This window comes from Anthonomus grandis, chromosome 16, assembly GCF_022605725.1.
Source record: "Anthonomus grandis grandis chromosome 16, icAntGran1.3, whole genome shotgun sequence".
Lineage (NCBI taxonomy): Eukaryota > Metazoa > Arthropoda > Insecta > Coleoptera > Curculionidae > Anthonomus > Anthonomus grandis.
Window position 1 is genome coordinate 15989287 of NC_065561.1, and position 20587 is coordinate 16009873.

Consider the following 20587-nt stretch of genomic DNA (forward strand, 5'->3'; position numbering starts at 1 on the left):
ACGCACCAATCTTGTATTTATTAAAAATGGAGCTCTAACCGCCCACCGTTACATTGAGGAAATCCTTCAAGAAGTTGTTGTCCCATTTGCTCTATTCATTGGGAACCAATTTACATTAATGCATGATAATGCTAGATCTCACGTTGCACATGTAGTGAGCGAATATCTGGATAAAGTAGGACTTCCAAGATTGGAATGGCCCGCTTCGTCGTCGTCCTGTACAACCACAAGCCTTACAAGACTTACGACTAACGCTGATCGAAGAATATGAGGCTATTCCTCAAGAAAGAATAAGGAACGTTATTCATTCGATGCCGCGAAGACTGCCAGCTGTTATTGCTGCAAGAGGAGGAAATACATGCTATTAAAATTGTTTTTTTTTTAATTAACTTTATAGTATACCTACTGTTTGTTTCTCCTGATAAAAATACGCTTTAAATCAGCGTTTTAATAAAAAAATTGCAGCTCGCAGCAGAAATGAGATAATGGAATGAATCAAAAATCGAAATGTTTAGAATACATCAAAGATTACAAGGAACAGTATGTAAACAGAATTATCCACCTTAATTTTCCTACAGGGTCTTTTGAAATTACGAGAAAAAACAACAGTTTGTTTTACACCTGTATAATATAGCCTAATCGAAAAATGCTACTTTACAAAATGATTTTAAAAAATCACAACAAATGTATCTAAAAACTGATGGCAAAATCGTAAAACATCAAACTTGGCCAATATTTCAGGGTGGAGGAATTTTGTGCCGGCGAGTGTATATACTTTTTCTTAGTAGTCATCTTAATTTGGAGCGGTGGTATAATTTCTTTGATTTCTATACATATTTAGTAACCGAGATTTGCTTCTTATTGAGGCAAGTAATGATTCTGGATTTACAAGACGTCTTTGCATTCCTGAATATTTTCTTAGCAGACCTTGCGGTTCTCGATTCACTTATATTGACCAAAGATTTTACATTAAATTTTGTGTTTTCAATAAAATTTCTTATGTAGAATCGTTAGACATTTTTTCTTCTATTGATTATACGTAATTACAGTAGTATACGTAAATTAAAGTAGTAACTCTATATCTAACTTAAATTTTAAATAAAAATAAGAAAATTAACTTTACAAAAAGTTAATAAGAATTTTTACTTGGCAGAATTTAACACAATCTATTTATGATTAATAAAAAAATGTTTTACTGATATAAATAGATAATACTTATAATAAAAAACAATTGAATTCTTATTTGTATATGCCTATGTCAGTCTGGAAATTAGAGGAGGATGGGAATAAAGTGATATTTTTCGGGTATAATTAGACCAACTAAACCGGAAAAACACTATTTCCAGACGATCCAGACACTATTAATAAAATGAAATCATGATATAGAAACTAGAGTGAAAAATTGATTTATATATGCCTCAGTCTAAAAATTAGAGGAGAATGGGAATAAAGTGACATTTTTCTGGTATAATTAGACTAACTTTCCAAACGATCTAGACACTATTAATAAAATGAAACCATGATATAGAAAATAAAAAGTGACCTAGCTACTTATATTATATAATCTAGCACAACGGACGTGAATTAAACTAAATTTTACCCGAAAGGTCTAAAATTTCAGATCATTACAATTAATGTTCGGCCACTGTTCAAAACCACACACTCGAAACCAGATCTTTATCTGTGCAAGGAATCATGCATGTAATGACAATGTAAATTATACCTGTCTTAATGTCAGACAATTATAAAAACCAACAGTTAGTAACGCAGTGGCGTGCTTCGTCATTAAAAGCTCATTTAATAGCGTTCGGTTCGGTTTTGTATTTAGTGCGGAATAACGCCTAAACTATTAAATATAATTTGCATGATGGTAAAAGGTGATAAGATTATTGTTTGTATTAAAGATTTACTAAACATGCGTAAAAATGTATTTTTTTTTTAATAATTCGATTCTGCATTAAAATGCATAACCTAAATGGATATTATGGTAAGGCCGCTCAACGTATTGTTTAGATATTAGACCTTTCTAATATAATTCAAATTGTCAATTGCCTCAGACCATCTGGGCCTTTGCTTATATCCAAAAGTGACAACTTCGTATAGATATCAGAAATTGAAATAGATAAGTCTGTCTAAAAGTAAATTGTTAATAATTGGTTTATTTACAACCGGACAAGTTCTCTGGCTATACTATGTATACTATGTAGTAGTGTCTTTGTAGGAATCTGAACTTTATTTCTATTGGATCTCATAAACCTCCAAAAATTCATCAAATTGGACCTGAGAGAAATCCCAATAATTTCTACATACTCCTGATAACAATGCCTCTTCAGTGACTTGCACTATTAAGAAAATATAATCTGTGTATAAAATAAAGTTGACATATCGCCTGTTTATCATTTTCTTCACTATAAATAAAAATTTCAGTTGATTTGAAAACTAAATAGGAAACTTCTTTCATGTTACCCCGGTTTGCTCAATAAGTTCGCAAGTATTTAATTACAGTTTTTCCCCGACACTGGATTGATGTGACCCATTGTGATATACGCATTATGATTATAAACATGAGATTTGAAATTTTGAATCACTCTATATATATAAAATTTGTCTTATATTTTGGTGTTGGTCGTCTAATAATAGGAAATTTTTTGAGAAATTAGGTCTCGTCGTCTTTCTCCTTATTCGTTATTTTCAAATATCTTACTTACTTGCTGTTTTATAAGGTTAATATTAACTAATTTATTAAACAATTTATTTAATAAAGTCAATTTTTTCCAGATAAATTTTTAGATGCCTCGTCTACTTCAGTACCTTCACCCCCTGAGGCGGGTAACCTCAGTTGTATATCGATAGCAACAGATGTAGAAAGTGGACGGGACTCACCGGTCGACGTATCTTCGACTTCTGAATCAAGTACTCCCACTCAATCACATAGAGAAACTAGGTAAGTTTATATAAAATATTCAAGGTTCGATATTAAAAAAAAATGAGGAAAAAATAGTCGCCAATTGCTTCAGAGCTTAGTCTGAACTTAACTCTGGATAAATCCTGAAGTATGTTGTCAAAAAAATGAGTTACCTCTGGTTTTCTATCAAAAGTACACTAATTATACTCATTCAAGCAGACATTTTGAATATTTTCGTAAAAAATTTAAATTTGTAAAAAAAAATTTTTTTGTTGGGCGCCAATAAGTTTCATAAAAATTTTTTTACCTTTTTTTTTAAATTATTTAATAATCTTACTAGACCCATATTATTGAACATTCTTTTGCAGATCACCGACGAAAAATCCCTTACTACAAGAAAAATGGACAAGCGAAGACTTACGACATGTAACCTGTCATCTAGAAACAAAGGACTTATGGGACAAATTTAACGAATTAGGAACAGAAATGATCATTACAAAAACTGGCAGGTACTTTAAATATTTAATCTTTAAGTGCATCGAAAATATTACAACTAACAATCAAGAGGTAATAAAAGTTATGTGAGGCCCCGCATACCATAACCGACTCCCACACAAAACGAGATTTATTATTTAATTGTTTTTATTCTTTTATCAATTTCACGGCTACTGAAATTACAATTAAAAATTAATTAAAGTGGATTGTGTTATATGAAATCTCACACCCTATTAATAACGGCCTTATTATTGCTTTATTATATTGGGTCCTAAACCGATATGTTCCCTTATGCGTTTACGACCCATGAAGCTGTAAAAGTAGAATTGAAACAATCGACTTATTGTATGGAAAGTTTGGCTTAGAATTTTTTTTTAAATATTGTGCGAGCACCAGTTAATAATAAATGAGCTAAAAATCTAATTTTCTTACATTAAGTTTTTGCCATTTAAACCTATATAAAACATGGCTTCCTGTAACGCTAATAAAACTGCTCAGAAGAGGTAGCGAAATCACTTATTTAATGGCATCTGTAATTAAAGGCTTAAAAGTATTTTTTTTCCTACGATTATGTTTAATTAAATTGGCCATATAATTATTTATTTTATGATTATTTTGAATATAATTGAAATTTAATTTTATGTTTACATTCGGCATGGCTCTCTATTTTTACATAACATATGCCATTAAAGCATCGCTAGTTGCGCACTCTCGCTGACTTAGCACGCAACATCTGCAGTCACTTGTGTTGTTAAGGTTATTTTTTGCGAGAATTTATTTATTGATACAATGCTATATCTTCATAATAAAAGTTGTTTTAAAATATGAAAAAGTCGTTCATAACTCTCACAGACACTTCATTTAAATATATAAGAAACCAAAAGTTTTAACTCGTATAGTCTATTTAAAATGAATTCGAACGGCGCTAAAATTGAGGAACGGTCAAAAATCCACAACAAGGTACTAAAAAAAATAAACAAAATATATGCGAGCCGTCCTGGTATACTTTAGGCTGTCTGGCCACGGAATCACCAGGCTCCGGACCCGTTCAACGATTAATTTTTTGGCAGAGAGAGAAACGCCGATTAGAGCGCAATATCGTGTAACACACGAGGAAAAAGACTGCGTCAATTTGATTGTTGGACGGGCCTTGGTTTTACATATGCGGGCGGCTGGGGATGATATTTTATTTCTAATTTCTATTATTTTATATTTAAATATCTGTTTGGCAGGTACTTAAAAAAGTGCTCCCTTATTGTCGTTTCTTTATCGCTTTATTTTGTAGTTTTTGGCAGTTCTTTTTATAAGCTGTTTTTTGTTCTGGTTTTGCTGTTGTTGCTGTTGCTGTTTTTGTTGTTGTTGCTGTGTTGCTGTTTTTGTTGCTAAATACGTTTTTTTGTCGTTAATTTTCGTAAATTATACGACCAAGATGGCATTGTGGAGACTCTTTGATGTGTCAGATAACAAAGATGAAAGGCCGGAACATAACGAATTTTTAAATAAAGATCTACATGTTCAATCACAGCGGCTAATATTAAATATTTTTAATTTCTTGAAAAGTGAAATGCCTGAAGCCTCACAAAATCAAAATTTAACAAGAATTTGTGAGCTTACTAAGCTGGCTCGTACCACCGTTTACAGTGTGATAAAAGCAGGAAATGTCATGATCATTCTGTTAAACGAAAAAAATGTGATAAAAAACTTGATGAAAAATTGATGATGGCGACAAAAATGTTATTCGTCGATCTATTTATCAATTTTATAGTGAAAACAAAGTTCCATCATTAGAAGACATTCAAAGAAAGCTACTAACGGATTATTCCGACTACAAATATAAAAGTTTTGCTACATTACGTTGTGTATTAGTAGAATGTGGATTTAAATATAAAAAGTTATATAAAAGGATGGTTATTATGGAATCTCCTCGAATTGTAACATGGCGACAGGAATATTTAGAAAAAATAAAGGAATACCGTCAATTAAACAGGAACATAGTTTACCTAGATGAAATTTGGTATGATACTCATGATGTCGTTAAGTATGGTTGGGTGAACACTAAAAAGTGCTCACTAAGTGGACCAAGTTCTCGCGGTAAACGTGTTATAATTTTACACGCAGGTGGTGATAACGACTTCATCCCCAATGCGTTGTTGTTGTCGGCCAAAAATATAAAGGATTCGTTGGCTGATTACCATGAGAACATGGCAGCCAATCTATTTGAAAAATGGTTTGCTGAGCAATTGATTCCCAATTTACCTGAAAACTCGGTGATTGTGATGGACAACGCGTCGTACCACTCGCGTTTACATAAAAAAATCCTAAATAATTCCACAAAAAAGGATGAAATTCTTAAATTTATGGAAAGCAAAAATATGAGCATTCCACAAAAAGTCATAAAGAAAATTTTATTAGAATCCATAAAAAATGAACATTTTAAAAAAGAATACGTTATCGATAAACTCTGCGAGGCAAATGGCCACACCGTATTACGTCTACCGTCGTACTACTGTATTTTTAATCCCATAGAGATGATTTGGGCTACTTTAAAGGACCGAATTAGAAAATATAATCAATCTCCAACTAGCGATACTTTCGTATTAGAAACTATAAGGGCAGTTGTAGAAGAAATTAATAAAACAGACATATGGAGGAATTGTGTTCGGAGTGTTATTGAAAAAGAGAATGAGTATGGTATTTTACCTCATGTTAACCCCATTATTATAAATCCAAGTTTGGACTCCAGTTTTGAAGATTCAAACAGTGATTTTTGAGTTTTTTTATAAACATTTTAATTACTAAGTATAATGAATAATAATAAATATAATAAGTTTATAAATCCTCGTATAAATCATTTGAATTACATTATCCATACATCGCTTACTTTTACTAAATATAACTAGTTTTTATCTATACGGGGTACCTATTCAAATTTAAGTTCAATATGTTATAACAAAACTACTAAAAAAAGTATATAAAATATTAGCTAAATAATAAAACATGCGTAACATTACAGGCAATAACTATCCTAAAATAGAGTGATTTAAATTTTAATAAATATAACCAATTAATGGATTTTTAAAATATTTTAAGAAATAATAGCTCTCTATTTTTTGCACGCCTATGCTTTATAAAGAAGTGCCGCTTATTCATTGTGATTTATTTTTTTGCGCTTCGAATTTGTTTTAAATAGACTATATCTATCTATATGTATGGAAATATAATTAAAAAGTAATACGTGTTTCGACGCCTTGCAAGACATCCTCAGATCTATCACAAATGGGACAGTGGAAAGTGCAAAATATTACAAACTTTTTATCTATTACGTGTAAAAATGTGCCATCACGAATTTCTGTCTCGCTTGTGATAGTGGCTGTTTTAGGTCTGAGGATGACACATAAGGCGGCGAAACACGCATCACATATGATTATCTTAGCTACTCTTTTGGCAACATCAACTGAGACGAACTGAGACGACGAACGAATATGTGGATCTCTGGCCGTCATTAACTTACCTCGTATCTCTCTGCTATTGTGACTAAGATCCTTATACTATGGCTTAAATATGTAACAACCTGTATATTGAAGATTAAAAAACTGCATTCAATTTAAAATTAAATCGATGTATTTAATTACAGGTGTTCTTTCTAAATGCGTAATTTATACCAGACTTATCTTATACTTGTTAATTGGCTGACAATTTAAATATTTGGACCACACGAAAATAATTTATTTTTTATGTTGCTTACCTAAATCAGTTTGCACCATCAGTAATTTCGTTTTTATGAAAGAGTGTTATTTTATCGGGTTTTTTACTGGAAGTTTTTTTTTATTTTTATAAACACCATTAGATGGCAAATTATATGCATATACTTACGTCATTGATATTCCAGGACATTAAAATCAATTTATCACATTTAAATTGATTGAATCGAATCAATTGCAGAAAAAAAACACTATTTGAAAATTTTGCTTTGCAAATAAAAGTTCAATAATTAATGAGCGGAAGTCTATTACGATATGGGCATATTTCCACCTATTAAACGTAATGTAATTAATGAGACAAAAACTTCCGCACAGTTTAATGCTTGTTCATTTGAAAATAGCAGAAAAAAGTTGCTAATGAGAGAAAAATCGGCAATTACACAATTTGAGCTTGTTACGCGTAAGAAAAAAAATGGTAAAATCCATTAGAACAGTTTTTTTTGTTGTTGTAATTTATAAATTAATTAAGGGAAAAAATCAGCGGCGCCTCGCCTCGCTTTAAATTCATTAACCGGCTCTTTGGTAATTACCAGTTATTTAAAACTAATCAATCAATCGGATAATAAATCAAATTTTCGACGGCTTTACTATCCTTTTTCTTCTTTCCGTTCCGCTGCTTGATTTGGTGTAATTACTGGTGTTTTATAGGTGAGATGGCCTGCAGTAAGAAGTGTATAATACACCGCTCATTATTCCTCACTATTATTTGCTTCATGGGTGTTCCTTATTATTTGCTTAATCTAAATAAGTAACTGTTAATGCATAAATGATGCGTATTTTTCTGGACACGCTACTATGAAAACTATGCGAATTATCGATTCACTGCTTAATCATTTTTATAGTTCCTTGTTGTCTATATTTTATTAAGGTAAAGGATTTTTTTATAGCCTAAAGCTGCAATGTACAAACCGTCCTAATAATTCCCTCTATAGGTTAGAAACGGGTTGTTAAAAGGTCAAATATGACAGAGAATATTAAAAAGTGATCGGATTTTATACCTATATTTTTTTAACTGTTTTAAAATAGGTGCTTCCAATGGAAATTTAAAATTATATTGGCTCAACTGCAAAATTTATTTTGGCTTAACTGATTCCATTAAAAATAATTGTTACAATTAATAAAAAATAAATTATAATAATTTGATTTATTTTTTTAGGCTTTCGTTCTTTAATTTGTGTATTTGTAATATGATTCCTAAAAGTTAAAACCTTTCAAGTTCTAAACCGCTGTCGGCAGTTGGCAATAGGTTTATAGCGTTAAAAAAAGGTTAGCCGAGCCATATATCTGGAGCCATAAATTAACAGCAAATTAATAATTGTTATATTAGTCGACAAATTAATTACTCAATATAGGGGCAGGAAACAAAAATTTTTATAATAGACCAGGGCGATTATTATCAGATGCATCTACGCTACTTAACCTGCCACAGTTTTGCACCTTTTAATTACAGGTTTTTAAAGTTATTTTACAAGCATTTCACCTTAGTTGTCAGAATTTGTCAGGAAGTGCTCTTTGTTCGCTCGATGTGGGTACCCAAAGTTAACAGCTGGATTTGAACTTTTGTGAATAAATAATTATATGGTGATAATAGCTTATTTTTAAGAAAAAGGTCACGATAGATTTGGAATATCATACTTATATAATATGTTATAGTAAATAATGGACGGTGCCCATTTAAGTTATGCTTTTTTGGCATAATCTAATGCATTAAGCTAACCTTTTTCTTAACCAAAATGCTATATTGAAAGTCTATATAATTCTGATACATTTGTCATAAATTTGGACTAAATTTTAATCTGTAGTCAAATATTTTGTATTTTTTATGCATTATTAAAATCAAGATCATAAATTAATAGAATATGTTTTTAATAAACAAAAATAATCTTATTACTACATTTATCTGTTTTTCCCTAATTCCTAGGTGTGCAAAAAATACGCGTCAATTTTCAAGGAAAAGTTGTTCCCGCTCCTTTTCCTATTTTTAGTAAACTTACTTGATTAACCTTAAATTATTGTGAAAAATCCTTCCCTTGATTCTGCCTTTGCCCTTCACTAAAAAACCGAGTTAAAGACTGTATAATAACAAAAAATTAATAAATAAAAATTTTTTTTTCAACAGTTTTGTAATATTTGTTTTTACATATGTTTGTACATACAAGTATATTATCAGAAAAATGTGACAGATATTTGGTAATGATTCTGAACATACTTTATTTTTTATTTCCTTAAGTATAAAAGTATATAAAAAAAATTAAATTAAAATTTTTTAAACTACCAGGAATGCTTGAGTCACCTCTTGGCTTGATCTTGTATTATGGTTATGATTTATACTGATTTTTATCTAAGATTTGAAGTATATATATAAGTTTAAATATATGAACAGATTTTTGTAATGTAGAGTGTCCTTATATTCGTTGTTTCGTTGTAAATAGTTGATCTGTTGGGAAAAGGCTTGGTTTGCTATAAATAGTCTTTATGATATATTTATGTAAAATATTTAGTTTGTGTAAACCATTGTTATACAATCCTCCGTGTCTTAGAATTGACTCAGTTAATGATTTATAGATTTTTATAAGTTGCTTTATAAATAATTTTTTTTAAGTTTGTTTGCATGTACAGGGTCCGGCAAAATGATCTGCCACATTTTAATTTTTAATGCTATTTATATTTTATTTTTATTAACTAAAAATATATGGTATGACCATTTCTTTCGACATACATTCGAAGCTGATTTCTGAAAGTTTCCATTACTCGAGCAGTAATTTGAGGCTATATTCCTGTAATTTCTTGGCGTATTGCTGCTTTCAATTCGTCAATGGTTCGGGGATGATGTTGAAAAACCTTCTCTTTCAGGTAGCCCTAAAGGAAAAAGTCGCATGGGGCAAGATCGGGTGAACGCGCAGGCCACCCAACGTCTCCACCTAACGAGATTATGCGTTCTGGAAACATTTTCCTTAACAGGTCCATTGTCCTTCTCGCCGTATGAGCTGTAGCCCCATCCTGTTGAAACCACACATCCGGATGTTCAAGTTCCCTAAGTTTTGGTTCCAAAAAATTACGTAGCATGTCGACATATCGATTAGCAGTTACGGTAACCGTTACCTATCCTTCTTCAAAAAAATAGGGACCTCAAACACCAAAAGAACCAACAGCACACCAAACGGTAACACGTTGGCTATGAAGTATGGCCTTTCATGGAGCTGCCGCGGATTTTCTGGTGCCCAGTAGCGAAAATTCTGCTTGTTCACACAGTCAGACAAATGGAAATGAGCCTCGTCACTCGTTATTAAAAGCGCATTTTGTGGGACGTTTTGAAGAATATCATTGGAACATTCTTGGCGATTTTCCCAGTCCCGTTCACTAAATTCTTGCACGATCATCATTTTGTATGGGTGGAACTTCAGACCGGTGTGCAAAATTCTTCTCACAAAACGATTTGACAAACGCAAAGCAGAGGCATGTTTAACAGCTGTACGTCTAGGAGATCGTTCAACTGCTTCTCTTACAGCTGCAATGTTTTCAGGTGTCCGAACACTTCTGGGTCTACTAGTTGATTTTCTTTTTAAGGCTGAACCTGTAGCTCTAAAATTTGAAACCCACAACAGTATTGTTTTCCGATCTGGAAATGGATCATGTCTACCAAGCGCGAAGTGAGTACGAAAATTTCTTTGTGTCGTAATCACAGATTCGTTATTTTTGAAAAATGTTTCGATAACAAAGGCACGATGCTCGCCCGTCCAGTTCATGGCGAGTGGCGATAAGTGAAATGGCAAGGCGCGTTAGTATTAACAGAGTAAATTATAACAATGAGCCTTGTCGAACTCTTATTGGTATTTCTTCTGCCTTGCTTAAAATATTATTTATTTAAACAAATTGGCGTGTTTTTTAAATAATTAGTGTTATTGCAGTTCCTTTTCCCACTCCAAGTCATTAAACTTCAAAAAGTTTATTATGTGGGGCAGTGTCAAATGCCTTAGCCAGATCTATGAAAGCACTAAGGCACTTTCTGCTATGGTTAAGATAATTTGTAACCTCTGAAGTAAGTTTAAGCATCTGGAATACTACAACCCGGTAAAAACTCGTTGTTTGATTGATTTTCCTTCAAAATGTTATTAATGACAAAGAAGTTAAATAATCTGTCTTTAATACTTTTTTTTAAATATTTTTGCAAAGCAAGTTATTAAGCTAATCGGACGGTAAAGCTACGAGGTATATGTCCAGTTTTATAGATTTAATTAATTATGTGAAGAACTGGTTCTATGACTTCTGCATGTTTGTTCAATTAGCAGATTAGCCGAAATACTTTCAAAACCTGGAGAACTTTTATTTTTAAGATTGTTAATGTGTTTTATTAGAGGGTAAGGGAATTGGAGTCAATAAGATAGATTAGACAAGTAATTCACCTGCTATGTCAACTTCAAATAAATTAGTAACCGAATGAGGCCAATTGGAATAGTTCAGGGGTGATCCAAGACATATTTTTTTCAAAAGTCAAAATCGTGAAAAATATACGGCTGTTTTCGAAAAACGAGCTGAACCGAGACATAATCGTTGTTTCATTGTATGTTTTGTTATTTAAACAATATACTCTTTGAAAGTTATAAAAAATTAACAAATTACTCTTTTTTCTTGAATTTCACAAAAGTGGTGATTTATATCATAATTACTTAAGACAGCTTTTTATAGCCCTTGAAATTTCGCGCGTTTTCAATATTGAGTGTTGATCCAGCGATTAATAGTTTAAACAATACAGCGCCTTAAAGTGCACTGACTGTGATTTCATCGATTAATTAATGGCAAACATTCTCGCAGCTGCAGTTCATGAAGCGTGCGAAATTCGTTGACATTCTCTTTGGCCCATAAAAGTGTGTTAGAATTGTGGAGAAAATTTACAGAAACCAGCTCAGTTGGCAACAAACCATGTGCAAGAGTAAGACCGGTACAAAAAATTAAAACGTTGAAGCAAAGAAAATAATAGTAAACTTCGTTAGTATAATTATCTTTGGTTGAAGTTGCAGTCTAAGTAACTTCGTCAGAGAAACGGCAATTTTAACATTGCATAAGCTTCGACCCTACAAATATCAGTTGGTTCAGGAAATGAAAATGACTTTGATTGCAGAGTAGTTTTAGAAAAAATTTTCGGAAAAATTGAAAACCGTGACTCGTCATTGTACAATATTTGCTTTTTCGACGAAGCCACGGTTTGCTTAAATGGAGAAGTAAACTGGGGCGATAGTAACATTAATTTAATCCGTGTGATACATACCGAGCGTCCTTTAAAACAAAACGTTTTGGCGGGAGTTAGAGGCAATAACTTTTTTTCATACAGGCCATATTAATTGTTAAAATTAATTTAAATTTATTTGAAAATGCCATCGATGTCCAGAGCATAGACATTTTAGAAAACGACCAGGACTTAGTCGCTCACGCTCGTCCTTTCAGAAATTTTCTAGATATTACTTTTCTGATCGATGGATTTGAAAGAGAGGCCCAATAGACTGGCCCGTGGGCGGCACGATCACCTGATTTAACATCGTTGGACTTTTTTCTTTGGGGACACTTAAAATCAGTTGTTTATAAGACGCAGTTAGAATCACTTGAGAATTTAAGACAACGTAGTTGAATGCCGTCAGCTAACTTAACCTGAAATATTTCAAAGGGTTCAAGAGGAATTCGAAGCTCGATTATATTACTGTATGGAAGTAAAGGGCGAAAATTTCGAACAATTTATAAAATAAATTATTCTTTAGTGTTAAAGTTTCTTGTTTTGATCTCAACCCGAGTAGTACTCCAGCAAAATATAAGCCCCTTTTCAAATTAAAATTATTTTTTGAAATAATACTGTCACACCGGGGGTTGGCCCGGTCTAGGACAAGGCCGTGTGACGGTTACATACATTGTATGTAACTGGGACCTTAAGGTACGCTTTAGCATTGAAACAAAATATAGTTTACTAAATACCTTGTATTGACAGCAAAATATAATTATAACGATTTAAGTAGAGTTACCCAAATAAAAGAGCTAATTTGACAAGAGATAAACTAAGATCGACATAACAGGATTAATAATTTAAGTACATGGGAATATGTAGCGAATTCTATAATTAAAGTGAAAGTAATGTTACGTAACTTAATAAAGTGACAATAATTGTGATCTTCTTCGATATGATAAAATGTTGTACTTACATTATTATTATTCTTGGAGCAAACATTTCACAAAGCTTTTCCGCACTGCTTTCGGTTACCTCTTCTTGCCCGAGACCCGGTCGTAACTCTGCCAAATTTCGTTCGTCGTACCCTGGTGTTAATTTTCTTTGTCAGCAGAATTTCCGGTTTTTTCCAAACCATCGTTCTGTCGACAAAGTACTTTTGCAATCTTTTTACGATGGAAATGACTTGGTTATTTCATCATGCAATCAGGAAATTGTTACTTACACAATTTGTGGGTAAATGACCTGGTATACCGAACGAATATTTTTAAGTGATTTTTATATTAATAAAATAAAATTTAAAATGTTTTTTAATGAATTATCTTCGTTTGACATATCCCCCGGGCATAGAAAAGCTGGCCTCCAGCTTTATTGTTAACAATCGAAATCATGATCGAAGAAGACCCAGAAGAAAAAAAAATTTACAATTAGTAAGATCAGAACAACGATGTACCTAAATAACGTATAATTAATTAGAGCTGAACCCTTATTATTCATTAAATTTTAACTACAATTAATGTAACTATCGCTTTTGATGTCCACATTTTTTAATACTACGTAGTCTCTGAACACAAAATGTCTTCAGCATCCGGGTCCGGTCGCCGGGTAAGGTGGCGACGTTCATAGCGTTGTCGCCTGCCCCTCGTCTGGGACGCCTACAGGTTTGACGCCTCCATGTGTCGTCCTAGGACACCTTCACCCATGTATGTCTGACTCCTCTTCTGGAACGCCTACGGGTTTGACGCCTCCATTCGTCCGTTGGCAACCCTTGCGACATCACATGACACCCCCTTGTATGCCTGACTTCTCCCTTGTTTTGTACCAGTCCTTCAACGCCGTCGGTTTCCTGGAACCTGTAGACAGAGACTCCTTCATTGCAACTGCTGTGGCGTGACAAAACTTTTGGTTTTTGTTTTGTCCCTTCTTGACCATTTCCAGTGAGCTATCCCATAAGCTTACTGTGTTTTATGGATGGCCCCTGCCGTATCTTCAGCTGAATCCATGATTCGTAATGTTGGCATCCCCTACTGGAGATCATAGGTTGAACACTTCAACCCGCTGCTGGTAGCGTCGTGAGTTCGGGCAAGTTTGGACTTTGACCATTGGCGCAGTGGTAACTTAGCTTGTCCTGGGATGGCCATGGCTCTGGCATCACCCTGTCTGCGATTGGGATGGTCAGGACTGACAACAAGGCAGTGCGCGGATGTGGGGTGTTCCTGTTTGGCTCTGGTTCTGGTTCCATCGGCTACTTTCTGTGGTTCTGGTAGGAGCGTACCCTTATTTTCTGTTCAGGTTGAATTTGTACGTGTGGCATCTCATGGTATGTTTATATGTAAAGAAAGAACAAAGTGTAAGTATGTGCTATTATATGGTGCTTAATGGTTTTATATTTAATCATTTTGATTTCATGTTAAATCTTTATATCATATCTTGAGAAATTGTTGACTTCCTCGCAGTTTTTGTATTATATATTTTAGGATAATTTGACTCATAATCAAATTTTATTAATTTTCCTTTGTCTCAGATCTTTTGAAGTTTCTTGTATTTCGAGTTTAGATAACAAAGTGTTTTATTTATAGAAAACCCAAAAAAAATATATTTTTTATTCATTAATTGTTTATCCCCTCTCTTCTAAATAACTTTTATTTATGTATGTCTTTTTAACTTTTATAGATTATTAATTAGACCCTTTCTTTTACATTATTTTTAATAATATGTTTTCTTTTTAGCTTCTACTTAAATATTTATGTGCCTTAGGCTCGCTGTCCCTCGCCTACCGGCGATATATTTATAATATTTTCCCATTATCATCTCATTTCAATATATTATTATTTCAATAAATTTCATTTCGAATATGTATATACGCGCGTAAATCAAAATTATTTATACGTTTTCTGATGTGATTTGCAAATTACTATGATATTTATCCTTAAATTGTTTAGATTGTCATGACTACAATTAAGGCTTAAATAACATGGTGAAATGTATCATCTTCAGAGGGGCCCCAGTATATACTAACTATATGCAAGCTTGCGTAAAATAATAAGTAATTATTCTATTTCGATGCGTTCTATACTAGCATCTACTTTTTTACCAGGGGACAGTGATAAAAGGCTAGCACTATTTTTTATATCTAGCCGGAACCTTGACATGGCGTTTGGTTCGACGCTCGGTTCGGGGTCATTGTCTGGGTCGGGGATTGGGTATAATATTGTTTCGTCAAATGTTTTTGCACTTCTAATGGACATGGGATTTTGGGTTGTAGTTGAATTTTTTGGTTTGTTTTTGAAGTATCTGAGCGTTATATATAAAATATAAGTAAATAAGAATAGAAGGAAAAGTAAACATGAAGTGTAAATTATTATATAGGGAGCCTCGTGATTAACACTTGTTGAGGGGCTTTTATCATGACAGTCTATTTCTCCACGTATTTGTGGAACTGCCGCTACTATTGCTATTCTATTTTGTTTAATTAGGATGTACGCTACCAAGATTGAAATGGTTATGTTCCAAATTAGAAAAAATGAGTCCCCGTGAAAGCTATGTGTATCACCATAAGTGATTACATTTGGATAGTTTTTCTCTACTGATTTTAGAATGTTTTTTAAGGTGTTATCGCTGGATGTGAGGTTAAGATGGGGTATCTCTAGTGTCCAATTTGTATTTAGGCATTCGGAAATGTTTTTGTAGAGTGGTGGGGTACTAATAATGTTGGGATTGAGGATATAGGAATTTAGATTTGACCAGGTTGCAGGTATTATGTGGGTTACTATTGCATTGGTAGTGATGTTTTCTGGACAAGGGAAATTTTCAGGTATAATAACTGCATTGCCTACGCTGAGGTGGCATTTACATGGGAGGAAAATTTTGATAGAGCCTTGGCGTGCTAATGTCGTGTCTAATTTCTGAGGCTTATTTTTATCACAAGAGATGGTCATGTCCTGTTTCGGGTGGGTAATGACATAAGTTTCGTCTTTAATTTCGGATATTGTCATCGATGTTGCTGAGTGGCAGTCCATTGGGCAGTATTGGCTTAGTTCTTTTACTGTTGCCCCTTGATATAGGATTTTCGCACATTCAGGCCCTTGTAGGATGTCTGCTGAGAATCTGGGTAAATAGCATAATTTATTTTGGTATGGCTTACATTCATGTAGGCCTGTCCCCGATATTTGTCTTAAGTCGCCCTCGTTATTTCCGTTTTTGGACACTGCAATGTATAGCGGTTGGTGGCGTATAATACAGGTCTGGTTATACCAAGCAAAGGGTGTGGTTATTAACTCTAGTAGTTGCCAATTTCTGTTTTTCTTAATTATTGGAATTTTTATGTGAACATATATACTTGATTTTGTAAAGGAACAGTCACATATGGGCATTTCGAAGTATGCTGCTAGTTCAGATGTAGGGATGGCCAGTCCTTGTTCTGAATTTGCGATTTTTGACTCGAAATCCTCCAGATCCTTTTTTAGGACTTGCGGGTTGACAATTTCCGCCGGTATTTTATGCTGTCTACATGAATTTACGATAGCCTGTCTCCTGAGAGTCCTTACTAGTAATACCATCCTTTTTAGGTTTAGATATCCGTTATAGAGGTTTGTCATTATTAGTAATTCCTGTTCGTTTGTCATATTTGCCACCTTATTTTCCAGTTGTTTAGTGAACCTCTCTATGCTCTTTATCCTTAGCTCCGTGTCCGAGAACGTTGCTGCGACTAATTTCTCATAGTCTTGAAAGTGTTTTGAGTTTTCGCTCATTTGTTTTACGGTATCGGACAGTCCTTGTGACATTGTGTCTAGCCTTTTCCTGATCTCGTCATCTGAGTTTTCGACCATATTTAGTTTTTGCAATGTTGCCACTCCGCAACACCATGATAATCCTGAGCCTATAAAGTCTAGAGACCTCTTCTCTCTCTTAGATGGTTCGTTGTTTCTTAGTGGTGCTATGCCCCAGTGTTCGTTAAGTAAAGTTAATTCTTTGAAGAATGCTTTATTTAGTCCATTTATACTATTTATTACGAAGCATTCGTTCGTTTGCAATTGGCTGCATTTGAGATTTCCTACATCCATCGTGTGGTCATCGGTATCCTCGGTCCATTCCGTTTCATATGTCAATGGTACTGTAGCTTCATAGATTCTTGTCGCTGGGAGTGGTTTCCAATAAGCTCCCGCGCTTACCTCAACTCTGTAATCTTGTTCTTCCTTCATGTTCTGCGCCTGATTTAGCACCATGGTGATTAACCTAATAATAGCATTAAAATATTTTTTTTTAAAATAGTGTTCTTTATATATCCTACCATTCTCAGGGATTTATAAAGTAATTTATTCTAGCCTATGTCGTCCGTATTATCTCAAATTAACTTGTAAGGTATTTTGACTTACATTACATTTTGTACTCTATGTATATTTGTTTCTTTACGTATCTAAACTAATCAATATTTATCTACTTATTTAAAGTTAATTTAATATACCTATTGATTACTTTGAGTTTATTATACTTAGTATATATTTACGTTTATATATATACGTATTTAATTTCTTTATTTAATTTAAAATATGAATGTTATTCCCTTTGTCTATGAATTAACCTATATATTAGTTATATGTAATAAACTTAGGAGTGAGTCAATATGGACCAGGTGTCCCACTCACATCAAACCTAATCTAACCGTATGTACCAATACTATAATATTCATGCATATAATGAAATAATATTTCCCAAGCTATGAGCTTATCGTATTACATGAAAATGAACTTTTCATCTATTTATATCTATATATCCGTTATATATACCCCTTATACTTATTATATTAAACATTTAGCGTTTTTTGCTTTTATAACTATATATTGCTACGAATTAAAAATAAGCTATGCCGTCAGGAATTTAAGTGTGTAGGGTTTCGCTTTGTACACCTTAAGTTACTAATTAACCGACTATAGTCTTAGGTTCTTTAATTTGTAGTGATATGTTATTTTTGATTATTTTGCATATTGTAATGCGGTCATGATATTTATGATTAGCATGATATTTATCTTAGATGCTAAAAATAATGTAATAAATAAGTTGAGTTGTATCTCCTGTTTACAGAATCCATTAAGAAAAGAAAAAAAAAATGTTCGTATATATTTTGTAATATAGAACATGTACCGTAAAAAAAAGAATCTATAAGAGGTACTATATATATAAATTTATATATGTCACGTATTTACATTACAGAGTTTTTCGATTTTTATGGCGATTATTGTACATTTGGGGTCGCGTCTGGGATCCAGGGGTCGTTATAAGGGAGTATTCTACTAACATGAACTATATCTCTTTTCGCGTTTTTATTTGAACCTTTTTGAATTTCGTAATCTACGTCTGAAGTCTTCTTAGTTATATAGTATGGACCGAACCATTTTAAAAGTAGTTTTTCGCTTCTCCCCACTTTTCTTATAGGGGTGAATACATTCACCTGGTCTCCTACGGCGTACTCTATATGTCTATGTTTGGTGTCGTAGCGTAGTTTATCGATACCCTGCCTCCTCTGGATATTCTGCACTGCCAAATTCCTTAATAGTAGTGCTTTATCTCTTATTTCACTACTGTCCTGGGGGTTGGGAGGCGGCATTAGGGTTGCTTCGATCGGTAAGATGGGTTCTCTGCCGTATACCAGCATAAAAGGCGAAAACCTTGTAGTGTTTTGTTTCGATGTATTGTAAGCAAATGTCACATGGGGTAAATACTGGTCCCAATTTGTTTGGTTGGTATTGGTATACATGGCAATCATATCCGCTAGAGTTTTATTGAGCCGTTCTGTTAGACCATTAGTCGAAGGGTGGTAAGCGGTCGTGAACTGACTAGCTGTGCCCATTCTTTTTAAAAGTTCTCGTACTATTTCTGACTGGAAAACTTTACCCCTGTCGCTTAATAAATGCTTTGGTGCACCGTGTCGTGTTATTATTTTTTCTAGTATAAATCTGGCTACGGGCCCTGCTTTTCCGCTAGGGAGGGCCTCGGTTTCTGCCCAGCGTGTAGCATAGTCTGTTGCTACTATGATCATTGTTTTTCCGTTGCTGCTTTTTCTAAAAGGTCCTAGTAGGTCTATACCCACTTTCTCAAAAGGTGTTCCTACGGGTATAGGATGCAACAGGCCAATTGGTTTTTTATTTTGTTGTCCTTTCCTTGCTTGACAGTCAGGACACCCCTTAATAAATTTTTCTACATCTTTCTGTAGTCCTTCCCAATAAAATCTTTGTTTAATTTTATGCAGTGTCTTGGCCGTACCGAGGTGTCCGCTTAAGGGCTCTGAGTGATTAGAGTACATTATTTCTCCAATTAGGGATTTTGGTACTACTAGGAGTTTTGTCCTGCCGTCTGAGCTTAAATTTACCTTATAAAGAACCTGCTCTTCTAACCTATAATTCTTGGCTCGTCTCCTTTCTCCAATTGACACGCTGTCTGGGTGTAATAATGCCTTTATTAGTGTATTAAGTTGCTTATCCTCTCTTTGTAGTTTGCCAATGTCGTCGGATTGTAATAAAAATGTGGGGGTCTCGTCTATGTCGCCTATTATATCGGTTGTTGGTTGTAGTACTGGGTACCTGCTTAAGCAATCAGCGTCCTTATGGAATACCCCGCTCTTGTGGATGATAGTATATTCGAATTCCGACAGTTTTATCGACCATCTCGCCAGCCTACCTGTTGGGTCCTTTAATGACTTCAACCAACAGAGTGCGTGATGATCGGTGATTATTTTAACGGGCTTTCCATATAGTAAATGCCTCAAATATGTCAATGCCCATATAGCTGCTAGTCCTTCTAGTTCTGTGATGGTGTAATTCTTTTCAGCCTTTGAGAGACTTCTGCTGGCGTATGCTATGGGGTGTAATTTTTGTTCGTCGTCCTCTTGGAGTAAGATGGCTCCAATGCCATTTCCACAGGCGTCTACCCTGAGCTCGCTAGATTTTTCGGGATTGTAATGGGCTAAAACGGGTGTTGTTATAAGCTTTCCTTTTAGGGTTTCAAATGCTTCTTGTTGCTCTTCGTTCCAAATAAACCCAATGTCTTTTCGTGTCACTTTGTGTAGTGGGTGGGCTATACTTGAAAAATTGTTAATAAATTTTCGGTAGTAGTTGCAGAGTCCCAAAAAGCTCTGTACATCTTTTACTGTCTTAGGGGTTGGGAACTTTTTTATTGTTACTACTTTATTTTCGTCTGGTTGAATGCCCTCGCTAGAAACTG

The 20587-nt window shown here is 33.8% G+C and overlaps 2 protein-coding genes across 5 annotated transcripts in view; one reads left to right on the plus strand and one right to left on the minus strand.

Annotated features, from left to right (window-relative positions):
- Positions 1 to 20587, minus strand: part of LOC126745892 (mitochondrial import inner membrane translocase subunit Tim21) — a 580089-nt gene that overhangs the window by 156267 nt on the left and 403235 nt on the right. The window lies entirely within an intron of this gene.
- Positions 1 to 20587, plus strand: part of LOC126745887 (T-box transcription factor TBX20-like) — a 123552-nt gene that overhangs the window by 20158 nt on the left and 82807 nt on the right. For all 4 annotated transcript variants that reach the window (XM_050453924.1, XM_050453923.1, XM_050453925.1 and 1 more), the window contains exons 2-3: positions 2779 to 2944; positions 3274 to 3414. In XM_050453924.1, the coding sequence (XP_050309881.1) occupies positions 2779 to 2944; positions 3274 to 3414 (307 nt within the window). The remainder of the gene's footprint in view (positions 1 to 2778; positions 2945 to 3273; positions 3415 to 20587) is intronic.